Source organism: Brugia malayi (assembly GCF_000002995.4).
Source record: "Brugia malayi strain FR3 genome assembly, contig: Bm_v4_Chr2_contig_001, whole genome shotgun sequence".
Lineage (NCBI taxonomy): Eukaryota > Metazoa > Nematoda > Chromadorea > Rhabditida > Onchocercidae > Brugia > Brugia malayi.
Window position 1 is genome coordinate 14,101,044 of NW_025062476.1, and position 27,365 is coordinate 14,128,408.

At 29.8% G+C, this 27,365-nt stretch overlaps 2 protein-coding genes across 4 annotated transcripts; one reads left to right on the forward strand and one right to left on the reverse strand.

Annotated features, from left to right (window-relative positions):
* Nucleotides 1-1,693: 1,693 nt before the first annotated feature.
* Bma-ptr-13 (protein C24B5.3, putative) lies at nucleotides 1,694-13,221 on the forward strand (the record flags this gene model as incomplete). The annotated part of the gene is made up of 17 exons (XM_043079528.1): nucleotides 1,694-1,885; nucleotides 2,468-2,584; nucleotides 3,859-3,978; nucleotides 4,537-4,680; nucleotides 4,981-5,151; nucleotides 5,821-5,940; nucleotides 6,237-6,366; nucleotides 6,858-7,027; nucleotides 8,615-8,751; nucleotides 9,122-9,329; nucleotides 9,590-9,742; nucleotides 10,347-10,498; nucleotides 10,913-10,995; nucleotides 11,482-11,576; nucleotides 11,926-12,046; nucleotides 12,359-12,576; nucleotides 12,982-13,221. 17 exons carry the CDS (start codon nucleotides 1,694-1,696, stop codon nucleotides 13,219-13,221), a joined length of 2,571 nt encoding a protein of 856 aa, XP_042935462.1.
* Nucleotides 13,222-15,341: 2,120 nt separating this feature from the next.
* On the reverse strand, nucleotides 15,342-26,938 carry Bma-syd-1 (the record flags this gene model as incomplete). 3 transcript variants are annotated; one of them, XM_043079529.1, is made up of 16 exons in its annotated part: nucleotides 15,342-15,430; nucleotides 15,764-16,016; nucleotides 16,134-16,402; nucleotides 16,550-16,680; nucleotides 16,827-16,994; nucleotides 17,122-17,333; nucleotides 17,607-17,768; nucleotides 17,961-18,175; nucleotides 19,648-20,056; nucleotides 20,222-20,473; nucleotides 21,889-22,048; nucleotides 22,318-22,512; nucleotides 22,807-22,938; nucleotides 23,272-23,380; nucleotides 25,473-25,560; nucleotides 26,819-26,938. In XM_043079529.1, the coding sequence occupies 16 exons, from the start codon at nucleotides 26,936-26,938 to the stop codon at nucleotides 15,342-15,344; spliced, it is 2,964 nt and encodes a 987-aa protein (XP_042935463.1). The 3 variants fall into 3 exon arrangements, with proteins under 3 accessions (XP_042935463.1, XP_001896950.1, XP_042935464.1); XM_001896915.2 differs by lacking the exon at nucleotides 26,819-26,938 and having other exon boundaries at nucleotides 25,473-25,545; XM_043079530.1 differs by lacking the exons at nucleotides 20,222-20,473; nucleotides 21,889-22,048; nucleotides 22,318-22,512; ... (2 more) ...; nucleotides 25,473-25,560; nucleotides 26,819-26,938.
* Nucleotides 26,939-27,365: the final 427 nt, after the last annotated feature.

Here is a 27,365-nt window from a genome sequence, read left to right on the forward strand (position 1 = left end):
TGATGATAAATTAATGCAATAGTTCGAAAAAAAAAGAAAAAATTTTCCATTGCAAATTAGAGATAAATGAGTGAAACAATAATTCAATTTAATTCAATTTTATTTTATTATTCATATGACAAAAAAGTTTATACATTAACTTACACTATGATATTGCAGAAATAAATGAGAACATGAAATTGTCACTATTAAATATGACAATAATAAAGCAATAAAGTTATCTTCCAGTTACGAAATAAATATAAATTTTCAGAAATGAAAATTTGCCTATATTTCCACTTATGATATACAAAAATAACTGAAATTAAATACTTTTTAAACAGAAATGCAAGCATTTTAAAAAATTCAAAATTCATTTCCTTGCCATTTCTTTAATGAAATTTGAAAAAATTGTAAAGATGAGAATGAAAATATTAGTGGAACATTTTATTCCAGATTTTATTACACTGTACTTTCAAGTTTTTAAAGTTCTTTAAAACTTTTTAAGTTGTCATTTCTTTGATGAAACAGAAGAGCTGTTTTAAAATTTTAAAGTAAAAATGAAAATTTTTTCTTTCTTTTAGAAACAAAAATGATTGTAAGTGACATAAAATTAAATTACAGCAAAAACGTAAAATTTTGAAAAATTTTGAGTAGAATTATACACGTGAAATTGCATGCAATCATGAATGAGATGGACATATGCGCATTTGTCTAAGCGCATATGTCTGAGCGTTTATGGTAAAATACAATTAGCTATTTCATAATGGCTAGAAATGAAATCTTTCTACTAATTGAAATGTGATAAATGAAACTAAAAAGTGAAATTTGAAAATTTTTTTCATTTGAATTTTCGTGTTAAGTTGATCAGTTGATAAAAACAAGTTATTAATAATTGTTTAAGTACTGAGAGAACAAAAAAACTATGATAAATTATTAGAAGCAAAAATAATGGAAATTTTGGAATCAATTTGTAAAATTTGTTAATTGATCAACACATGATAGAAAGTTAAATAATTACCAAATGAGCAAAACATTCGTTTAATGAAAATTAAAAATTTTTATTAAAGATCTGAAAAATTAAAAAATGGAAATAACTGAAGAAATAATTTAGATATGAATAGCAATTAAAGTACTCTTACAAATAAAAACTATGATTAATTAAATTTATTTATTTCATTTTTTTAAGTTCAATAATATCATTTTTACAAAGTCATCCATTTTAGACTTCTTTTCCAAACACTTTTTTTTGCTTTTTAAGCAACCAGTTCTCTTCGTTTCTTATTTTGGTCCTTTTAAAAGTTTGTTAAATGATAATTGAGTTTATTCGTGCACACCATTGCTATCATTTTTGATATTTCTTTAATTTTTTAGAATTTGAGTGTCTTACAAATTAAGATTTAATTATTGATCGTACTTTATCAAATTGCTTCGCGCAAAAAAAATCTTTTATAATTTATGATATAATTTATAAAAAAATTAAATATTGATTATATATATTCAAATACAAAACTGAAATTGTAAAGTTAGAAATGTTTATTGATCAGTGTTTTAATTTAAATTGTTATATAATCTTTTTCTTCTGTTTATTCTGTTCAAATAAAAAAAAAAAACATTCAAACCATGAAATAATCAAAAAAAAAAGAGAAAGAAAAATAAACTAAAAATATTTGAAGGTGAAAAAATTGATGTAAATTAAATTTTGGATTTAATAATGAGAAATATAGCAATTATATCATCACAATTTGGTTATTTCATTGGTACATATCCAACACAAACAATTGGTGTAGCATTAATACTTTGCTTTTCAATTCTTATCACATTCGTATTTCATCCGCCAATTATCGAAACGGATATACGACACGGATTTGTGCACCGGAACAGTCGAGCAGTTCTTGAATTTCAGGTTGAGAAAAAAATTCAATGGAATTCTTCAATTCTATTATTATTGCTAATCGCTTCTTTTTCAAAACTTTTGTTTAAAACTTTTGTAAAAAATCAAACTGGAAGAAAAAAAAAAAGCAGAAATTTAAGTATAACCAGATAGTTGAAGAGAAAATTTCTTTTAGCGATTATTAAAGAATTCTAATTTTCTGAGCTAAAATAATGATAACAATGATAATAATAATAATAATAGGAAAAGGTAAGCAATAAAAGTTAACAGCGATGAATTTCGTCTTTTTTTTTTCCTTTTAAACAATATGAAGTTGAACTTTTATCGAAAAAAAAAAATGTTTCAAATATTTCACACTCATATTCATAATTAAATGCAAATACTAATATCTCTAAAATTTTTTCTGCAAAAATATTAAATTAGCCAAACGAATATTGCACTTTTGATATTGCCAGGAATGCATTTCAATAAATAAAATTTTTTAAATAATTTAAAAAAAAAAAAGAGAAAGAAGAAAAAGAGTTTTTGAATAGTAAATAGTTGGATAATTTAAGATTTTTATGTTATCTGCCATTTTCATTGGTTGTTTTATAGCGTTTCGCAGAATTTTATAATTCCTCATGGATGGATATTGAAATGATGGTTGTACTGATTAAACCAAAATATTCAAATGATAAGGTTCTCCAAATTACACCTCAATTATGTGACCAGGTAAGTGTAATTTATTTTGGGGTAACTTCATAGGTAAATCCAATAAATTATATTTTCCTATTATTTCATTTTATTTTTTTTAATTCAATTAAAAATATTTAATTATTTTTGATAACATAATATGGTAATTAAGTGAAGCAGTAATTAGTGGAAGTTGAAAAAGTATTCTAATAAATAAAATCTTTTTTTTTTTTTGAGTACTTTTCAAAAACAAAAGAAAAAATATTTTAGACAAGCCATATTATGCTATGAAATTAATTAAGCAAGTTAGAATACTTTTTTCAACCTTCACTAATTATTCCTTTACTTAATTATTTATAAATAAAGTAATGGACTCGTTTTAATTTACTATAATAATTAGTTGATTTCTTATAATAATTGCTGATAGTGCAAACTTCGAAATCACCAATCTGATGAATTTATGCAAGTAAGTTGAAAATGTTGAAAATGAGAAATGTAAGAGTTAAATTTTGGATGAGATGAAGGAAAAAAATTTCATTATTTTTTAATACTAAATGTTAAAAAAACTCCGCAGCAATAAGTTTTTCTTTCTTTTTCTGACTCATTCTGTTCTGTGACAGAATATGCATTTTCAGTTGACAACAACTACATTAATTTCCTAGATAGAAATATTTTTAATTACAATAAATTCTTAAAGAGAAATTTTTAACTAAAATTTATTTCACTTGTTAATTACAAGGCTAAAGTTAAACTTAAACTTGTCAACTTTATAAGCATAGTAAGTTATAATTTTATTATTTAATAATACACAGCAATGATTTGGTCAAAAGTGGACATTTTTTCCGTCCACATTTATTCTCCTATCAAAATGCCAAAGCAAAACGATGAAAAGTTGAAAAGTTAAACAGAAGTGTAGGGATACCATTATTATATGCTATTAATTTTATCAATAAACTTCTTTAATGATATCAAATTTCCAATTTAATTTTTTCGTTTCTTTTTGATAATATTTAACTTATCATTTCATCTGTTTGATATTTAGATTTTTCTCATTTAACCTCACAAAATCTTGTTTTTTTGATCACTTTTGTTGAGGTTTTGTTATTTTACTGCCAGTCAATTCTATTATTTAAATAATTTTGTTTATTCTTAAATTTTTATCCATTATTGTTGACAGAGTTTAACTTTATTGATAGTTAATTTCAAAAATTCTTTTTTCTTCCTTTCAACTCTTTTATAAAAACAAAAAAAAGAGAAAAGATAACGAATTATTATTGCTAAAACTTCTAGCAGAAAACTTTCAAATTTTTTAGATAAAACAACTTGAATTACACATTCAATCATTCGAAGTCCCAAATAGTGTGAAACCAATTAAATATAATGAATTTCGTGTACCTGGTGGTAACCTTAATTACTTCTTCGATGCTTTCAAGGTATGCACTTGAAGCATTTCTTGTCACCTGTTATGCTTTTTTAATTGGAATCATAGCAATTAGAAATGATAGATTGGATTAAATCATTCATATTTAGCTAAATTAATTTTTTTTCTGAAAATCTGAAAAACTAACTTTTTTAAATAGCACTGATCTCATCGTTCTGTCTGAAATTTAGATTTTCCTCACTTATTCTCATCAAATTTTCTTTTATTTTTCTTTATTTCTTATTTTATTTTTGTTTTTACCAATTTTTACTGAACGATTCTATTACATTGGAATGTCAGGAATGATGCAGTAAACATGAAATTAAATTTTAATCATTCAGTTTAATTCATCATTTTGCTTTATATTATTAATTAGTTACAACAACAATTGCTATTGCTTGCTAATCAGATGCATAAATAGGGCAAAAAGCAATTTTATACACAATATTTCATCAAATTTCTCTCTTTTTAAATAAGTAAGCAAACATATGGAATTAAGAAATTCTATTGATTTTTTAATTAAGCAATTTTATTAATTAAGCGATTAAAGATTGAAATGTTATTATTGCAGTTCGGCTATGATCTTTTAACTCGTCAAAATAAAACAGATGGATCAGTTGTGTTGACATACCCACAAGGATCAATTTTTGGTCATCATGTCTCTCTGGCGTCACATTTTTTTGGAGTTAAACTTGTTGAAAATTACACAGAAAAGGTTATATCACTTTTCTACCAAAAAAATAATAAAAAAAGAGAAACGAAAAAAAAAAACAAAAACAAAGACGACAAAATTATATTTTGAACTAAAAATATATACATTTGAATTGTAAAAATTCTGAATTTCTCTTTATTTTATTTTATTTTTGTTTGAGAATATGATTAAAAATGCAATTATAATATTAGCCAATATTTTCACACATTATTCTTATTAATATTAATAAAAACTTTACTAAATGAATGTATACATTTTTTATAGAATTTTTTTTAAGCAAATTTAATATTTAAATTATTTTAGGGTTTACCAACAGCAATGGAATCAGCTGCGACAATTTCGTTATTTTTTATGGTAAAAGCTGATGGAATTTTACAAAAATATCGTTTACGCCACTGGCAACTTGCATTGAATGAATTAAGCGAAACCGGAAATTATTCCGATTTATTTGTTTTTTATATTTACGGCGACCAGGTGGGCAGTATACCTTAACTTAAATAAGTTGTTGAGTCTGTCAAAATTTTGACTTTAAGTTAAGAGTTTACATAAGTATTGAGGTGAATGGTTGACGAATAAATATTAAAGTGTCACAGATTAAATTGTTTCAGCAATGGACTATGTCTCTACTAAGCATATTATTATTATTATCATTGTCATTATCATTATCATTAATATTGCTACTATTATTGCTTATTATCTATTATTACTATTACTTATATTAGTACTAAATGACTTTTATAAATTGAAAATATTACATCCCAGAAGTTTATTTGTTATAATTCATTATTATGCAATTATATTTGTCTGTATATGTCTGTCATAATTGTTTATACTTTTCTTCTTTTCAACAAAAAAAAATAAAGAAGAAAAGAAAAAATAAAATTTAGCTGAGAGTAAAGTAAATTTTAAAAGTTCTAATTTTAAAGCATAATTTTGAAATATTGTCAGTGGTTTAAGTGAACGTTAATAGTACAAAGAATTAAGACAAAAACAAAAAAAAAAACAAGAGATATGGTTAAAAGTAAATAAATAAAGCAAATTTTCTATTTAATTCAAAAGTATTTGGATTGCTTATTTCAAATGTTTGGCACTCATTCAAGCATTTCATGAATTCTTCAGTTATTAGCTTTTCTCGTTACTTAGATTGCAAATGCTGAAATGGAAAGAGGAAATTTAAAATCACTGAAATTATTTGCAATTGGTGCATTTATAATGATTGTTTACATCGCATTTATTTTACGTATGTTTTCAATTAAAAGTAAGGTAAGAGAAAGTAATGTGTCATTAATGTTTGTCATACTAATAATAAATAAATTAATTCTAATAAACTAATTCCAACAAAAAAAAAAATTACCATTATTAAATTAATTTAATCTTGTTAATTAATATATTAGATTTGGAAAAAAAATTTTCAAAAAAAGAAACAAATGCCAATGAGTTCTAAGTTAAACATATTTAATCTATATGAATGAATTCAAAATTCGAGCAAATTTTCCGATTCGAAAGCTGAAAATAAAGAATTTTATTTAATTCGTTAAGTTTTATTCAAAAATTTCTAGATTTTGCTTACGTTAGCATCAATTTTCTCACCTCTATTAGCAACGATCGTTTCATTTTCATTAGCACAATGGTTTGGAATATCAATCACATCAATTAATGGCTTTATACCATTGCTAATGATTGGAATCGGTAATGCATTACATAATTCTTAGAAAATTTTCATTAATTACTGTGGGAATATGATAAGCAATAAAAAAAGTACTGGAAAATTTTATTTTAGTCAACGAAATTATCAGATTGTTCCATTTAATATTTTAATATTTGAAATAAACAAAACGAATTTTTTGTTTTTTGTTTATTTGCATTTATTTTAGCATTTTTTTTTAACTATTAGTTCTTAGCAATATATTATTGCAAAAAAATTTTTGCAGTTTTTATAAAAATGCCAATATTTCATTGCTTTGATCTTTCCGCATCGAAAATAGAGCGATAATCATTTTCGTGTATCGAAATTTAAGACAAATTAAAATTATTAATGGATTAGCTTTTTCACAAAATAATTAATTAGTTTAAAAAGAACAAATAAGTAATTTGTTAATAATTGTTTTTTTTTTTTGCATAATTAATGTTTAAGCTATTATTTAGCGATGCGACGTTAATTCAATATATTTGAATTTCAGGTGTTGACGATGCATTTCTTTTAATTCATGCCTGGCAAGACTGCGCTTCAATTTCAGACAAGCGAAACCGTATGGCAAGTGTGATCACTGCAGCTGGGCCAAGTATAAGTATTACAACAATTACTAATATTCTTGCATTTGCTGTTGGCGCAATTACTGCATCACCTACGGTTATTTTTATTATAAAATAGCAATAATATAATAATAATAACAGTAATAACAAATGTTTCGTAAACATGTAAGAATAATTGGTAGACAAATAAGACTAGACGAACCCTTGGCCTGAATTAGTGAGCCAAGATTTGTGGATGCATCTGCTCATACTGTAACACGGTTGCTCCTTTTGATAGGATTGTGACCCATCTCTCGCCGAATCTGAGGTCAAAGTGAAGGCGCTCGATGTGTCCAAGGTGAGAGGTCATTTCGGAGAATCCTCGCACTCTTTTTTGGTACCTATTGTAGTAGTCAGTGGCTGATAAAGTCCTAAGAAGAAAAGCAACTATGTGCTAAGTAACATAGACTTCTGTATTGGTCACGTGGCCAAAGTAATGGACATTTGGATGACGTGGAGGGATGATTGAAAAACCGTTTAAGGAATTGCAGGTAAGACAGTATGATTAGAGAGGAGTGGACAGTACCCAGACACTGATCTTGGTGTTTCCATGCCTTCTGTGATGGGTTTCTAGAAGTTTGTCAAACTTTTGATTTTGGTGATTGAGGGAATGGTGCTTTTCAGATATGAAAATTTCTGCTGGGTTGATTTGAGCTTAGATAAGCCAAGCCTGTGGGACATGGGAATAACGACAATCTACCCGCAATGGTGATTGGCATAGAACTTTTGTCTTCTTCAGGCTGACGTCCAGTCCGAATCTGCGGGTAATGTGGGTGACACTGTCTCAAAAGTTGCCTTGAGAGTAACGTGGGAATTTGCTTTTTGAGTAAGTGGGCAGAATTTCGGATATGCTTCAATTATTGGAGATTGAACAGACTCTCGTCAATACGAGTGCAAAAGTTTCTTCAGATGTTTCACGCCGTTGATTATCAGAAAAGCTGAAAGAGTGGCTTATCATACCCACTCAACCGCCCTAGTATGCTTACTTAAGGAACTTAGGACGGCGTCCTATAATCATTGAAAGTCACGTAAAGTCTGTACACGTCGCCTTCAATTATCTGAGGACAAATGTCATCTGCAATACTTCTGCTAGTTGCAAAAAGTACATTGGATTCTACAAAGTGAACACTAGTCTGTGCTATGTTTATTCTCACGAAATTTTAGAGAGCGCAAAGTAATACTTTAATATTTTGAGTGAACAGTGGAACTTTTTTGCTTTCTGTTAAACAGATTGATGATGACCATGTTCCGGAAATCCGGTAATTCTGCTCATTGTTGAGTAATATTCCGAATGTTGAGCCTTTACCTGAGCGATGGACACTGAAAAAGAATTGAAAATGTTCAGACCATCGCTGACACGGAGCTGAAGATTACACATATTTAAATAAATACTAATTGATGCATTATTTAACACATAATATTGAAAACATATTAGATTATAATGTTAAAAGTAATGAAACTTACTTTTATGTGTTTTTATTTTTATTGTAAAACAAATATGTCCAAGAAATTATAAATAATTAGCTTTGCTAACGAAACTACACATTTCTGTTAGAAGTAACGATTCGTTCAATTAAGATTTCATTTTAAATGAATCTAAATTATCAATAATTCATTTTGATTAAATTAGCAATTCAAATTTTAGATGAGTTCATTTTGCTCATGTATGTTAATAGCAATTACATTAGATTATATCCTTGAATTGACCATTTTTGCCCCAGTACTTGCTCTTACGACAAAATTTGAGCGCGGTGATCAATCTGAAAAGCGACAATCATTTTGGTTAGTTCATTTCATTTTTATTTCTATGTTTTATTAAAAAATATAATAGAATAACTTGAGAATAATGCAAAAACAAATTTTTTTTCTTCGCCTTTATCACAAAACTTTTAACAACTTTTAAACTTCAAAAGTATTAACTGGTTCAATTTATAAGAAAAAAAAAAATAAAATATGTATTACTTACGGCTTTTTTCCTTTTTCTCTTTCCGCAAAAATAATAGTGAAGAATAGAACTAAGAAAATACAAAACTTAAAATTTTTCAGTTTTACAAAAAAAAAAATGTATAATAACTTTCTCTCTTTTTTAACTTTTTTAAAACACAAAAATTGAGATAACCTGTACGAGCAATTAAAACTGAACTAATTTCAGCTATTCGTCACAGTGTTGGATTTTACTTTCTCGATTTGTTATTTCTAAAGTTGGCCTAGTGACTATTGCTGCTATGCAAATAATTTTGTACATTGTTGCTACTGTGGGTATAATGCAGATGAAAGCAAACTTTGACCCCACCAGAGCATTCTTGTCTGACTCAAAATTAATTACATGTGTAGAAATTGTTAATTCCATTTATCGTGAGGTAAAAAATAGAAATAAATTTGCTGAATTTTCATGCAACAAAAACTAAACTGGTTCTAATAAGATGTTTTTTAATTCAATTCAGAGTAATACTTAAATATTACCAAATTTTTTGAAGTAGTTAATTAGAAGCAACACCATTCCGGTAAAGCTTCAATAATAATAATGACAATAAATTATATGTAAAAATGAAGCAAAAAAGTATTTAAGAGAAAAACTTATTTGTAAAAGAAAAAATGAATTCGCTGCAAATGTTTACAGTATGTTCCGACAGTTTTCGTTGTCAACAATCCACCTGACATTAGCAACAGTACACAGTATGATGAGTTCATGGAGTTAGTTGACAGACTGGAAGAACTTCCTTCGTCATACGGAGCAGAGAGGACATTACTGTGGCTTCGAGACTATGTCAAAGTAACATTTTCCACTTATTTTCCAAACTCCAGTCGGTAACTGATTTCGTTCTTTTTAATTAATAAATTGATTAATGAAGAGAGTTTTTCAATTTATAATAATTATACTATTGTGATTCTAATTATTTTGATAAAAGCAACTAAAAAAAGCTTGAATACTAGTAATGAATTATTGAAATATCTCAAATCAATTATTATTACTTAAATAACAGTGCTGAAATTAGCTGTTTGTTTTTTTTTTTTCTTCAGTAAGAGCTTAAATGAGAAGAAGTTACTGAAATATATTAAATTAATTACTACCATTCCATAATATTCCTTCTTTTGCTAGCAGTAATACATTCAATTTAATTATTAATAACAGCAAAAGAAAAAAGCAACGGAAAAGTTGACAAGCAATCATTTATTTAATTAAACGATTTAAATTGAATAAGTTAAATGAATTGTGTGAAATAATTCTCAAATCACTTATGAACTGTAGGACAAAATTGAAATATACATGGTAATACATTACTTATGACATACATTTTGCAGATTTTTAGCATATTAACTAAAAAATTCAAATGGATTAAAAATTTTTCAATTTCAGTTTTTTGTTTCCTTTTCAGTACCTTGAGAAGAAAAGGAAAAGATCTGGCTCTCATAATACTAATTTTACCTATCAATATGTACCCGAGTTTCTCACTAGCAAATTTTTGGCTGATAAGAATGTTTTGCATTATCATATCGTTGATAGGCATGTTATTTCTTACCTATCCTTGTTATTTCCTTGTTCTCATTATTAATTTAGTGTTGGCCAAGACAAAAAGAATAGCCAATAGCTAATATAGCATAAGCCTTTGTTGTGAAATTGTTTCGCTTCTCACAATTAAAACATTCATCGAATTTTGCACCAATATAATTTCATTAGTGAAAAAGTTGAATCAAATTTTTGATCGCATTATAATGCTGGCGTCACACGGAACCGATTGAACTTTTCACAACAAAATATGACTACAGGTGGGAAGTGGTGACTGTTACCCTGATGTCGGGCAATGTCAAAGTAAATTGTGATGTTTTGACATGAACTGAGATATTAGCATTAATTTGAGATGAATTTTTTGATTCGATATCGAATAAGTAAAGCAGTATTTGATGAAATTAAAGAATCATTTCTACGCACTTTCAATTTAAGGCATTCAGTTATCGTTGATAGCTTTTTATTCATAATGGTTTCATGCGGGAAAGGTGGATGGACACGACGAGCTCATTTCGTCGGTGTGTGGTATAAAATTTAAACACTTTTACTGAGTTAAAAAAAAAGAATAAAAACATCTGATTGGATGTACTGAGTCAGATAATATCAATGATTCTCTGTGTAGTGAATGTAATATTCAAATATGGCAATTTCTCCTAGCTTTTAATAATAATGCATAAATACCAGTCAGAGGGATTTGATTATTTCTATCCTAAAATAGAATTTATTTTGAGCAATTATTTAAATTCGAATAAATTTGGAGCATTAAATTATAAAATTGGCTATTGTGAAAATTTAACTAAATTATTTGACTAAAATTATCGATGTAAAAATCAAATTATATGTACGCAAACCACTGAATATAATTTTTTTTTTTAAATAATTATTTTTAATAGATAAAATTTAAAAACTGTGTTTCCGTAATTTTCATCTAGTTAACAATTTGATAAAAATATATACTCTATTTCGGATATATTTAAAATGATTCTTAAACTGAGATATTTCAGATCCAATTCGATCTATTTTGGATGAATATCCACATTATAATGTTACTTTGTTTGATTACGATGGAACAATTTTTGATCTGATATCAAATGTTAAGGTATAATAATTAAATTCATTTTGGAAATAGTTACAATTTTTGGAAGATCTAAAATTTCATTTCTTAAATTAATCAATAATAATAGTCGAAATAATTTTTGATCATATTTTTATAGAGATCAAACATGACTTGCAAAAAGTAATTATTGATTATAGTGGAAATCATTTTCTCGGAAAGTTTTCTTAAAAGAAGAAAAAAATAAAATAAAAAAATTATCATTTTTTGAATGATAGCATATCATCTGTTTCGATAATTTGAACTTTTTTGTATTCATAGCGAAATCAAAAATTAAACTTCAATTAATAACTCAAATTTAACCTTACAAAAAACTAACAACAAAAGTTGACAGCACGAACTGATCAAAGCAGTAATAATTACAATGGTATGCATTATGCTCATATGCTACATATTCATAACAAAATTACTTTCAACAGTTGTCGCATCATTTACCATTTTCTCAATATTCTACTGTTAGTTCACTTTGCTATGGTTCTACTGTTTATTTGTGATAAAACTGTGACAAATGTGGTATGTAATTAATTATGTAAATATTATTTACGTCCATAACAAATATTTATTATGAAAATAGAATGACACGTAAGTGGGACCATTTCGAGGGATATAATATAGTGTAAAGAATGCAAATTTTGTTGAAATCAAAAGATCCTTTCGGTTATTTTTTGAGAATAATTCATTTTTAATCAATATTGCAGTTCAAATTCATTAATGTATTATATTGGAATGTTAGAATTATATGCAAATTCTGCAATGTTATATTTCAGGTTTGATAGGAATTTTAAGTTTAATTGGCCTTGATTTGGATCCAATAACGATGATTGTTGTACTAATTGCTATTGGATTCAGTGTTGATTTTACGGCTCACACATGTTATCACTTTTACCACTATGATAATTCGGCACATAATTCCAATAAATGCAATGATTATCGGACACGAAAACTTGCTGACATATACTTTGTCGTTGGTGAACCAATTGTTGAAGTTTGTTTAAATATCATACTTTATAATTTAATCCACTTTTTTCCTACAAAATTAAAACATTATTTTTTTAAGAAAAGAAACAAACAGTTTTAGTTAAAATGGATTTTAGAAAATTTCACTAAACTTCTAGCTTTTAAACAATTTTCATTTTTTATCGAATATTTTAATCATCTTGCTATCTTTCACTCTATTTATTTATTTATTTTTTTGAAAAATAATTTGTATTAAAATAATGTCTTTTTTCTGTACTTATTTATGTTTATTTATTTTACTTTTACATATTTACTTTATTACTAATAACTCTTGCTTATTTCACATTCATCGCAAAACATATTACAATAAAATACTTTTATTTAAATTATTTACTCAGTTAACCATTTCCTTTTAACTCTCTTTCATTTCCAGGGTGCTGCATCGACCATCCTATGCATGTTACCAGTGTTTGCAATTTCAACTGAATTAATCAAATCTCTCGCTAAAACAATTGTAACTGTAATATTATTAGGTATTTTTCATGCTATAATAATAGTACCTGCAATATTATCATTACGTATCAATAAAACGGATAAGAATGAAGGAAGCATTATGGTAACTAATCATAATACTACTGTCCAATCAGAATGTAAAAATGAAACTGTAATGTGACATAAATACTTTTCTGCTTTATTTTAGAGATAAAATAAAAGTTAAAAAAGATGGAAATAAAAATTTGTTTTTTTTTGCTTCATTTTTTAACTGATTACAAACTTTAAATTGTGGTGAGTAAAAATTTCCAAATGATAGCATTTATTCTTGAACAACTTTTGTTGTAATTTGACTTATTCATAAGAAATCTAAAGTTTCTTGCATCAAACAAACATATGTACTCAACTATTGAACTTTTAACATTTAATTCATATTTATAAAATACTTCTCTCATGAATAAGAATTAATGATAAATTTATTTCGTGCTGCAATCGCTTATCATTATCATTTATTTTTGGATTAATTAAAAATTTCCCAAATGAAAACTACAAATTTCCTTAAAAAGAATTAATTTGCATAAAAATGATTTAAGAAAATGGATTAATTTGCACAGATGAAAAAAAGTGATATTGCACATAAACGTTATCACCAAAGGTTATCATATCATCGATACGTCGTGTCAAACTGATCAGTGCATGTCAATTTTGCGGCAAATTAAATAGCTTGAAATTCATGAGATTTGAATATTTTCAAGAAGTTATTTGTGGAGTTGATTTAGGTGTAGTGAAAAGAATTGAAGGAACACATGATGGAAGCCACATATCACTGTGACATGATCATTTATTGTCAACATGAAAAAGTTTATAGACGTAATTATCTGCAAAACGAAAGAAAATAAAAATAACGATGAATGAACTGTAATAATAACAAAGAAATGAAGAATTAGTGTAAGTGAGCTTGCATACAATCAATAGCAGTATTAAGTAAATCCACAGAAGTAATAAACAAAAGTATGTAAACAATTTGAATGGAAGAGATCGTTGACATATATGAAATATTGCAGCATTCAAGAGAAACAACGAAAAGGAAAGAAGGAAAAATCATTCTGAAAACTTAACATTTGACCTATAACCTTCGAGATTATTCCCCACTCTCTACGTCTTCGAGCATTTTTGATCATGACAACGTCCTTAAAACTCATTGTGTTTCTTATTCTAATTTCTCGAAACTTTCCTTTCGAATTTCAAATACTTTCAAATTTTCATTTTCAAAGTATTTTTAACTTGCAGTCAATCGATGACATAATGATGCGGACAGGCACATTTAAAATGCTCGAACTGGACCAATTTAAGACTGAAAAAAAAACTTTAATCTATTTATCTGCCAAAAAACACATCCCTGTGGACCATTTAAAACAGAATTTTTTAAACTTTGTTATAACCATTTTATAAGTCATTACTACAATGTTTTCGTAATAATAAATTTATAAAAATCCGAACATTTCAGATTTTTTTTTTCATCCAGTATGCAAATCTTTTAAACAATAATCTCCACTGATTAGTAATTTTTTTAATTAAAACTTTATTTACATCAATAAATTGATATAAATAATCAAACTTAACTTAGTGATCACGGATATAATTGCTGATAGTTAAGATGACAGAAAGAGGAAAAGAGGAAAGGGGAACGAATAAGAGAAATGTACAGGTTAAAGTGACTTTGACACATTTACATGAGTAGATTTAATGATGATTAGGCTTATGGTAATAGGCAGTTTCGGTGAACAATTCATATTAATCAATAAATTAACGAATCATTTAACCATTAATCACTGAGCTATCAATTAAGCATGCAGTCATCAATCGTCCTATCAATCAATCAATCAATCAATCAAGAGTTAATTAATCAATCATAACAAAAATAAGTAACAGTAACACTTCTTGCACAGGCAGCCAGAGCATATCCCATATTCATAAGTACGAAGGGAACAATAATGCTACCAGTTACTAGTCCTAATAAGTAACAATAATTATAGCAGTAATTTGATAATAATAAAAAGTAAATAATTCTTATAATAAACAATAACAATATAAATAATAATAGTAGTAATAATGGCATTTAAAGTTAGCATTAGTGGTGGTAGTAGTAGTAGTAGTAATAGTACTACTGTAGCAGCAAATGTAATTATCGTAGTAAGTTATAACGTAGTATTACTGTAGCAGTGGTAATAGAAGTGGTGCAGTAGCGATTACATAAAAATTGTAGCAGGTGCTACCGAGTGATAATATCATTCCGCTCAATCAACACTGAGATTCTGATACCGGATTTATGGTGTTTGTCACATCCGTACTATTGCTGGCAGAACCGGAACTGCTACTGTCGCTGCCATCTGTAAATTTTAGGAGAAAAAAGGACAGCATTAATGATAATCATAAACATAAATAAGAAGAAACATACAAAACGGTATCAAACAAACAAGTACTGCAGTAAATAATAATGATATTAAAAACATACTTTCATTTCTTCAAAGAATTACAATCTTTATTTCCAGAAACAAATAAAAAATTTTATACTTTTAATTCAAAAGTTAAAGTTTAATTTAAAAGAAATCGAACAAACTAATGAAACCATGAATAAATACATGAACTGAATAATTAAATTTACAACAAATACTGAAAAAATGATAGCATAAAGGAGAGAAGAAATGATTAGTCAGACTTACTAATTCGGCTTGGCCATATGTCGACCAGCAAGCGAAGTGTTCGAGCTGCCTGATCCGTGTCCAACGGATTGACGACCATCTTTGGTGGATAAATACTGCTGCCACCCTGAGTACTACCACTCTCCGTTGGTGCATTACAGGAACAAAAAAGCAAACAACCGAATATACCCGTCAAACGTGCGGCGGTAATACCGTTGTGTTGCTCCGAACTCATCACTAATTTTAGATGATCCATTATTTGTATCAGTGTATTCTGTGAAAAAAATAATGATAAGAATAATTGCTACTTTTAGAATTAGCACTAATTAACCGATTGACAAGTGCACAACTGCATATTCAAGGTTAATAAAAGACAAATTCGAAATATTACCTTATTTGGTACAGGTAAGCAGTCGATAACTCTAAGCAGCAAACGGCGATTTCCCCGTGGATCGTTGGGCAGTGCAACGGAGAATGCTTCTACAATCATGTTGTAAATTGAAGTGGATATCAGGGGTTCTGGTAATTCACGCAAAAAATCCTTTACCAAACATGCCAATACATTAGTATCTGGAACTGCTTCCACATTCAATCGTGCTCGTTCCACGTTTAATTCCAACTCTTCACGTAACATACGCTTCTTCTCCAATGAGCCACATACTGTAACATCTTAACTACAAATAAATATAAGTAGCGAATTTCAGTTTTGAAAAACTTTGACATTATGCAGCGACCTATATTATATATTCTTCGTGAATTTCTGGACTTTGAAATTTAGGATTATTTGTTAGAGAAATCCAAACATACGTATATAAAGACCGGAGTAATCGATACCACGATGTTCAATTTCCTGCAGAAGGCGGGAAAGTATCAGGGGTGTCTCTCGTCCTTCCCTTGCAACCAGTCGTTGCAAGGGTATTCCAAATAATCCATCATACCTGCAGGAATATTTTCAGCACATAAAAAAAGTGTGCCGAACAAGTATTTTTAATATACAAAGAGGTCATTGCCATAAGTTTTTAATTTTTTTTATTAATTTCAATTGAAATAGTCATAAGCTAATAAGTAAGAAAAGAACATAAACCTGCAATTAACGATCCTTCGGAATGCTGCAGCAACACTATGAAACGCAATTTTGACAATTAGCTGACCTTTAGGCTCCAAATTCAGTGCAAACATCCTATTTCCATTCAAACGATCCACTACAAATGCTTCCAGTAGCTTCAGCGACCCCTTATGGCACAATTTATGCCTGAATGTCTAAGTAATTAACTTATCTAAGTCATTAACTTAGGTATCTTTCAAGAGTACTAACACTCTTTTTCTTTTTGTCTTTATCCTGAATCAGACTTTTTTAGACTAAATTTGACAAAACATACCTATATTGCGGATGCCAAGAGTATACGAAGAAATTAGTATGAGTAGCGTGTTGCACATCAATTTCAAACGTTTCACGCCATCGAAACTTCTGCTCAGCTGTGGAAACACCTGTTCTTGCACGGTGTGTTTCGTTTACCTCCAACACACAGTACATCTCTTCAGTGAATGCTTTTTGCTTTTCTGGCATTCTTAATCCTCGTCCTTCGATAATCTAAATGAAATGAAATGAAATATTTAGAAATGGGAAACGATATTAATTACATGTTATGAAATAGACAAGCAAAGATAAATAAATGATGGGTAAATAGTGGTAAAAGAAGCAAAGATTGCTTGAAATCGGCTGCTGAAAGTAATAAATAACAGAAAGACAATTAAACAATGATCAGTGGATGCTAATTAATAAGTAAATGATAAGATCAAAAAGTGATAATTAATAATGGAATGATATAATTATTTCAGTAATAATATGATTTGAAATAAATACCTGTACAACAAGAATTCCAGTAAGTGAAGTAACGTCTAACGGAGTGTCAACATCGAAACCTGGTCCAGCTACTCTTAGTGGTACTCTTCTATTCATCAGTGGTGACACATGCAACCTATCTAGCAAGTCACCTCGTTCATGACCAAGCGAGAATCTATTTGCCTGAAAAGGTGAAAATCTCATCAACAAATAATCAAATACCACTGATGTCAAAAGCTTACTTTTTTCCTTCTTTTTAAATACTAAACTTATACTTTATGGTAATGCCTACTTTACATTAGAACTTCAATGAGACAATATTTTAGAAATTGAATTTCCTGAATTGAAATGGGAAGCTAATTTAGTACAACTAACAGCAGTTAACATGGCCCTGGAAGGAAGAGAAGAGCTCCGAATTGAAGCACCAGGTTTTTCACCATAGGTATGTGACCACCTTGATTGTCTCTCCTGCGGTCTAATCCCCGTATCGATAGATGCCCAATTGCGGTATTCTTGCGCCGAAAATATATCATCAATAGTTCGACCATATTGTCCACTAACATTGCTACTACCAAGTCGCACTCGAGCATCTGAATTAGACAGGAAAATGAAATGACATGAGATCAGTGAAGATGGAACGATTGAAAGCAGTTTAATATATATGTTGGTTTTGGATTTTTTGAAGTTAAGATTCATCTTTAGAGACCGACTAAGGTTAGCTTAATGAAGTTTGAGTTGATTGAAAGATTCGTTAAAGTTTTAGAAGTGCTAAAGTGAGATAAGCTTCAATTCAAGTAACCAATCAAGTACAGCAGCTCTGTGCTGATAAATTTGAAGGATAGTTTGTTTTTCAGATTATTTCCTTCTCAATTATATCTTTTTCAGTTATGTCAAGCATCTTAATTTGTTTTATAATGTAAGATTTGGCAATACCATAAAAATCAGACTTTTCGGATCCGAAAATCTGCGAATTGTAAGATCTCAGGGATGAATTTAAAAGAAGAAATTGAAGCATTCGAAGTGAAATAGAAAAGAAAATCGATGAGATTCTTGTCGAAAACTAATGTCCTAGGAAAATCGAAGTAAGATAAAACTTCGAATCAAACAGTGAGCCGAATGGAAAATATTCTCTGCTCAAAAAGTAGACAGAAATCAGCACAAAATATGATAAGGTATCAGTATTTTGTTGATTTCTTTTCCTTTAATTTGAATGACAGTAAATACAAATTTACTTGATTCGCTTTAGAAAATTTAATAAAACTAACAATGACAAGAACAGTTTAGAATTCAATAAAGTCAATTAAAATTGAATAGAAATAAATTGTCTACGCTGAATTTAAATTAGTTATTATTCAATTTAACTCGTAAATTTATTATTCCATATTTACAACGATTACTTGCATAACAACAATGTGAAACACTTTCAAGTTGAACGAAATTTTGGATATTAGATAGCATAAAATAGATTAGACAAAAAAATCCAAATTTCTGTGATAAAGGAAATTCCAAAGCATTAAGAAAATTAAGAAATGAGAATCTCTGAAGTATGTGCGTAATGGCAAATATAATAAGAATCAATAAAAGCAATATATGATAAGAATGGTCGAAATTAAATATGGACACTTAGTGAATATTTACTTATTAATTAAATCTTAAATAATAGTAATCCACCTCTTAAGAAAATAGTTTTAAAGCTGGAAATTGAAATAGAATGAGTGCGTTGTAAAATAATATTTAAAAAGAAAGAAGAGAAAGAATCTTGGAGGAAAATTTTATAGCAGAGACAATAACTTCAATATGTGAAATTCAAGTGCTAGACAAAGAATTTCTGAGAGCTTTTCGAAATACGGTACCAACTAGGATGTATGCGGTCTCGGAGGAAGGAGAAAACACAACTCAGAGTTTCGAGAAAAGAAGGCGAAAGGGGAAGAAATGAAGATGTGAGTGTGGTATGAGGTATTTTTGTTGTTTACTTGTTGTTTACAATGTGAACTAAACAATGGACATTCAAGAAAACTGTTACAATCAAATACAGAAATGTTAAAAATAAGTATAGACAAACTTGCGCCATCAATGACATCGTTCCGCCACTTCACCGTCCGCGGTGCGGTACCTGATGCAGTACGTCGACGAGGTAATGAGTTACTTCTACTTGATGGGTCAACTGGATGCCAAGCTGACTGACCACGAAACATATACCTCGGATCCGTAACTCCTGAGGGAGAACAAAGAGAATGATGCATAGCATAACCAGCTACATCACTGAGCGAACGTTGGTTGATAGGCAGTGGACGAGATGCACCGGGTGGCACGTGGAATTGTGAAAAACCAAGACTTCCCGGGAAAGCACCGTAGCTAGATGATGCCGGGAGGTAGTCAGGTACAGTTGATGGCCCAGGGAAAGGTGACAAGGGAGGCACGGGTCGTTGGGTCAACGATCGAGGCATTGAATAAGTATACGAAGGTAGCATCTGGAAAGTAATATTTGATTTAAATTAGCAAAGTGACCGATAGATGGTCAAAAAGGAACTGAAAGACTAGAAATATTTTCGGAACTTTTCTTGAAGAGATATCAAATGAGTCACTTATGAATCAGTATAATATACATGATATCAAGATGAAATCCTAGTTGATACCTGGGTGGGTAATTGAGCAGTGGTAGTGAAGCTGTCAGCACGACGTACTGAAGAAGGCAATAATTTGGGAGGTGGCACTCGACCGGTTCGTGAAACGGTCTCTTCCAGTTTTTCCGCTTGACTGTTCAAAAGACGAGACGGATGACTGATGAAATGTTGTCGTGGACTCATTGTCACCATAGAAGATACACCAGTTGCTGTTGCTGAAGATGATGATGCGGAGGATGGCTGTGAGCATCGTTTAACCATTTCCTGAATTTTTCATATATTAATCAGCTAACTGATAACAAAACTTATCACTTCCTGACCTTTTATTACTGTTAATAACTACCATACCTTAGATATGGCATGTGTACAGTATCACTTATCACTTGTCATCATCAGCTGCACATATTTAAATAATGTCACTACACTTATTTTCATCAATCACTTTTCTATTTCTTTGAGTACACTTCAGTGAAGCATAATCTAGTATTTAAGTAATAATATTTTGTGTCCTGCATTTACGGATTTTGGTGAATTCCAATTTACAGATTTTCATTTTTCCACGCTGCTTATTCCCTCTATCCTTATAAAATTAATCTTTCATTATGGATTTCGCGTGGAAAATCCAATGTGGCACTTTTCAGAATTGTCAGTAATGATCTAAGATGAAGTAATTTGAGCGCTTTAATTAAAACATCCACAATAAAGTGATCGAAAAATCGAAATTAAAAAATTAAGAGAAAGGAAGAAATTATATTATAAATCTCAGTTTAGTCAGACATCTTACAACTGAAATCGTAAACTTATTAAGCAAAAGTGAGGTGCACTACCGAAAATGAAATCATATGGATCAGAAGACAATAGAGCAGAGGTGCACTACCGACTGTGCCACTGTACTTTAAGGAGTATTCAAATTGAACAAGAAAGAGTTATAGAGAAACTGTGATAAGAATACAAAATGACACATAAAGTTTTAATTTTAGCACAAATTTTGAATCACAATGCATAATGGTAAGGATTCAATGAATTTATTAAAATTGAAAAATTAACTCTCATAAAAATTAATTAATTATTAAAGGTGACAGGTGACAACCAAAGGAACGAATAAAACAGTGTCACAGACTGGAAGAAAATCAAAAGAGGGAAGTTTAACATAAGATAACTGAAGGCTTTAGAAGTCAGATAAAATAAATTATTGGACTGTTCTTGTCCTTACTGCTTTTAGCAGAGACTTCATGAATTGCTGATAGTAATTAGCGATTTATAGTGGTGACAGTGGTGACACAACGAAAAGAAAACGTGCTCCTTTTTCTTGAATGATCTTTTTCTTTTCAAAGAGAAGGAAAAGTTTAAGTAATTCTTCACAATTATCATTAACCTAGTCATGCAAACAGCACAACAATACTATCGCTATCACAATATGCAAATTAGATGCATGTATTCATGTCCTTCTGATCAGATGGGCAGATGAATGCAGAATTCAAAGATTCATTTTTTGCAAATCAATATTTATTTAAATTAGATCAAGAATAAATAGTAATGTGCTGGTCTGTTCATAAATATAAATACTCATGCTTTTATTACAGGTGCAAATTTAGAGATCCAAAATGAGTCATCAAGGAATGCAAAATAATTTTATTCAGACAATAACTCAGATTATAGTAATTAGCTATGCAAAGTACCTGTTGTTGACGAGCTTTCTTTCCAAGCCATGTATTGGCAGTTGAGGTTGGATGATTCAGCAAGGTAGACGAAGGTGTGTCGTCGTGTTGCTCCTGATCACTCCTCTGAAAAACGACTACAGGTCGTGCTACCATTGATTGTGACTGTGTCAACCTCTCCCTGAAATTACCTACTGTTACGTAGTTGTTGTAAGAGGATTAGCTTACTTTTAAGTTAAGTATAGATCCTAAATGAGCAATTTTTAATTAGTCGTGAACATGTTACGACTGACTGCTCTGTCAGCACTGTCAAGTGTGTCACAGAATGAGTGGGCATCGAAATTTCAAAAATTTTAAAAAATGAGACTTCTGTTGGGTAAGAATAACAGAGGTCATATGCACCGACGACACAGCAATTTTAATTTAGATTACGAGAAAGACGAGATGTACCTTTTGTTTTTAATAAAGCGTATCCTAAGTAGAAGACGACGTGGAATCGAAAGTACCAATACTACATCATCGATACTCATGGCGGATACGTCTACGTTATTAACCGATAATATTTCATCACCGGGCCGAATAATATCGCCGTATTTTTCCAACTCTGAATTCTCTCCGAAGCGAGATGCAAACACACCTGATGACCTGAAATCGGTTTCTTTTTTCTGTAATCTATGGGAAATGAAGAGTGGCTTAAGCAAACAAGAAATAGTAAAGTAAAGGTTGCAGATACGTCACACGTCATCTTAATTATACTAATATGAAAATATTTCGCAAATTTAAAATTCGATGCGTTATTTTTCTGATAATCAATAATTCTTACAAACAATACAAGATAGCACTACGTTTAACAATTTACTTAGCTGCTCGCTATATCTGTAAGAGTAAATTAGCAATTTTTGACAATAGCAGCAAATTATTATGATATTAAGTTGATACCTGTCAGTACCGTTACCCTCCCGAAGATATAAGCCAAGACTTTGCCCTGGTTTCTTAATAATTTCTACCAACTGGACAACAATGATATCACCAGTACCAGTAGCCCCTCGTTTTTCCATTCGATATTCTGACCTAAATGTTTTCTTTTTTTACTGAAAAAATTATTAAATAGAAAAAATTGGTCTAAATAATATTCATTACTTTATGTCATCAAGAATAACATTTGGTCCACATGAAAGACTGAATGATAATATTGAAGGTAAACATGGATTTAAAGAAATTATGGTTATCCTTTAATGTCACCTTTGATAAGAGAACTCCACACTTACGGACGAATAAGCATATCAAAAGAAATAACACTATTATTCTATTATTCCTGTTGTTTACATATGAAATGAACTATTAACTATTTAGTAATTAGTAAACAGCATTAAAATCATTTACTACGAGTGAAACTTCACTGACTTGTCAAGGATACGGGCCGAAAAGCCAGTAATACCGGATGCAGTAAGTGTGGAACTTTGTTGATCTACCTGATGAATTTTTCGGACAACCTCCTCTGGTAATGAACATCCTGAAATTACCATAGTTCAATGATAAGGGAGGAAGAAGACTGTAGCTAAACAAAGGGTTATGTTTCCTTCATTGAAAAGCTCACAAAAAGCCAAATTAATGTTGGAATTTCTATTATTAGCAAAAAAATTAAATCATCATATTCTCTAATTTTATCTAATTAAAAAACATTCCGAACATTACTAAAGAGATTAACATTATCACTAAAATTGTCAAACAATTATCACTTTCAATATTTGTTGTGATTAAAAACACTGTGAGAAAATTATTTAATAACCTTTGTTTGTAAGTTTCTCTAAGAAGGAAGAAAATTTTAATCAGTTCTATTTTTTAATCGAGGCGATTTTTTTTTTCGAATTAATTTTAAAAATGTGAAATGAGAAGATAGTCAGCAGAACAGATGATACAACTAATCAATCGGTATGAATAATATATAAGATGAAAAGAGCTCCCGGGGGATTGTTAGTTATCCTTTTTCTGCCAAAGTTGTAGCATATTTTCACTTCATTCTCTTCAATTTTTAATTTTCAACTTTCTTCAGATAGAAATAAAAGTCGAAATTACTCAATAAAAAAAAAAAGTTTTTAACAAAACTTATCAGCAATTAAAAGGAGTAAAACTTGTTGATACATTCACATAATTAAGAAGCTTATGAAAATTAAAAAAGTTTATGAATTAACATCCCAATAATTGCTTAATGAAAATAATAATAATAATAGCTAATAATCGATGGTAAAAATAATAATTGCAATGATGATAACAAAAACTGTAATTAATAATAATAATAATATTAATGACAAATTAGTAATAATTAATTAATAATAACAATAGTAGCATAAATAATAATGGTATAATCAGAATCATAATAAAGAAGTGGAATATGCAAATTTTCTTCTTTACCCTTTCTCTTCCCAGTTGTCATCTTTAGTTGGAAGCAGTTAGATTGTTAGCAATAATCAATATTATTTCCTTATTATAAGCGGAATTATCTATTTCAATCCAATGAACATTTCAGTGAGAAGAAAATGAAAAAATAAGGCTCAAACATTCGCTGTTTTCTTGTATACTTGAAATAGGAATGAGTCAAATTATTTATCAGTGTATTTATCAGTATCTATCAGTGTACTATCACTACATGACAAATATGTTGCATACAGAATTAATTTAATCAAAGTTGCAAATTGATTCTAAAATTTGAATCCTTTTACTTCCAAATTATACGAACGAAGCAAAGCTAAAATTCAATCTTTGAAATTATTTCATAAGTTTTAACTTTCTTATTTACAGAATAAACCATAAACTGTGAATACAATGCATCGTTAGATGTAGCTTTAAGCCGAAATATGTGAGAGATTTTTCTGACATCGAATGTTGTGATTCTGATTAGATCTTTAGTTGGATTATAAGTGTATGGTATATTTTGGAGTGAAATGTGTGTGTAATATAAATGAAGAAAAGTAATGAGATGATCAGTAGAAAGAAAAGAACGAAGAAAAGAGAAAATAAGTTATCGATGGTCCATCAATAAAGATGAGATGAAAATGTGAAATTGAAGATGGTTCTACTACGTTAATTTAATCATTCAAAGTGTCTCTTGATATGATAAGGTGGAGATAAATAAATGAATTAATAAATTAGATGAATGATAACAAATAAGATAAAGAAAGTGATGGATTGAATGGGAAATTAGATAAGAAAAGGTAATGAAATAAAGCAGAGAGAATGTGTAATTAAATGTCGCATCAGCCAGACTGCTGCGACATTTATGGCTATCGGTGGCTTCAGGTTGAAGGCGAACTACTGCATTCAATCTGTTTAGCATGGTTTGCAGGTCAGTTTTCAAATCAAATCACTTCAGCAGCACAGCTATTAGATCAACGGAGAATATGCATCATTCATATTGTGAGATCAAAGCCACATTAATTGTTGCTATCAATGGAGCGAGCATAATTACCTTATCAAATTTCCCATGAATGAATTATTTAAATAAGTAAATCAAGTAGTATTATAGTAAAGTAATTTATTGGTAAAGTTTTTGAGCAAAATTCAATGACAAACTAAGAACATTCAAAAATTTAAGAAAGAAACAAGACCTGGTTGTTGATCGATAGATTGCTGCTGCTGTTGCTGCTGTTGTTGTTGTTGTTGAGACGGATTGTAGGGCATAGAATTAATCCGTTTCTAAATATAAAATAAGCGTAAATGTCTCTTCCTGTAAATGTTAATAACAAATGATATGATATTTGTTATTAGGATTGATAACTGTAATACTATCCATATGAATCGCAATATTTGCAAGTAATAATAATAATATTAGCCATATATGAAAGTAGAGATGAGTATTTCAAATTCAGTTATGAAATTCAATGTTATTTCAACTACTTACTACTCATCTTTGAATGCTTTTAACCGCTGGTGACACTGATGTCAAAGATCAGAAGGAGAAGAAACACAAAATACGACGGATTTACATATCACCGATGTTCATAACAACATCGGGTAGTAGTGCACACACACACAGACACACACACACACACACACACAGAGACATACATTATGCAAGCTGCGACACACTTCAGTGAGCTAACGCTGTGGCGAGATTTAGCTTCTTCCCTCATCCATGAAAATCGCAGCGGGAGAGGACAGTGGACATGGATGCAGTAAGGTAGCGGTGGTGTCGACTTGGCTGGCCTAACTCTTGGCCACCGTCCCTCACCTCCCTCTGTCCTCCAGCTACCCTCACCGATGTCTAGCTGTCACCATGACAGATGCTTCGAGTGTGACACAACGCTGGGAACAAAACTGAACTCTCTGACGTCCACTATATTTACAACCTTATTTCATTCACACTAGGCTTCCCCCACTCTCATACTTATTGATTACGTTGAAAAATGCAACGCCTCACGAAAATGGCCAGATGTGAAGGACAGTTTGCTTACCAGTAATGCACATCTAGCCAAATAAATACATACACATACATACACACACACACATACATACATACACATATACATGTACATACATACATACACAGTTACAAACAGTCAGCAACTTAGAAATCTATTTTCCTATTAACATCTTTATGGGGATGACTATTGGAGGAGAGAGAGACAAGGAGGAATAGGGGAAGCCCAGTTAGAGCATGAAAAGTTTTTTGAAATGTAAAGTTGTGCTCTTTTATTTCACCATGATCTCTCGGGAACAGATTTCAAGAAGACTTGTTAATTGTAAGCCAGGCAGAGTGTCTCTGTTTTTGATTAACGAATTTGAAAATTAACTATTACTTACTTAAATTAAACGATTGTTTTTTTTTTTTTTTTTTCAAATTTCCATCATCAAACATTGTGCTTATAGAATAATATATTCGACTGTTCTCATTTTTCAACAAATTATTATAATCAAATTCAATGTTTACTCTTTTTTATAAAGTAAAGCTAACATCTCGTAGACAACAGCATAGCAGACGGTAACAGTTAGACGGCGGACGACGTCTTCGACTCACGTAATATCCATCGACCGGAATATTATAGTATGATGAAACAAGCGGAACATGGGACATTTAACGTGAATGATGCATGTGGCTTCCACTTCCACTTCCGCTACAGTATGCAATTTAATGGTGGAGGGTTACTGTCACTGATACTGTACCAGCAGTATTGCTCCACAGTACCACCTCATCCACACTGAAAAGTTAGCAGTCAGAGTTATCTGCACGATTCACGATGAAACTCAAATGTTAGCGACAAAGTAATGTGAGGTAAGTTGAAAGTAAGATAGAACTAAATGTATTAGTACAAGTAAGTTGGGAAGTTTCGTGACGTCATGTAACTGTGATAGAGTTATAAGTTACATGGGTAACCTTCTTTAGTTGAGTTTTGGATGCAATTATCCAACCCCGGACAGACTTACAGTGATGAATATCAAAGCTGAAAATGGAAATGTTATTGCAGAAGGAAATGAAACAAAATGCTACCGTATACGAGGTC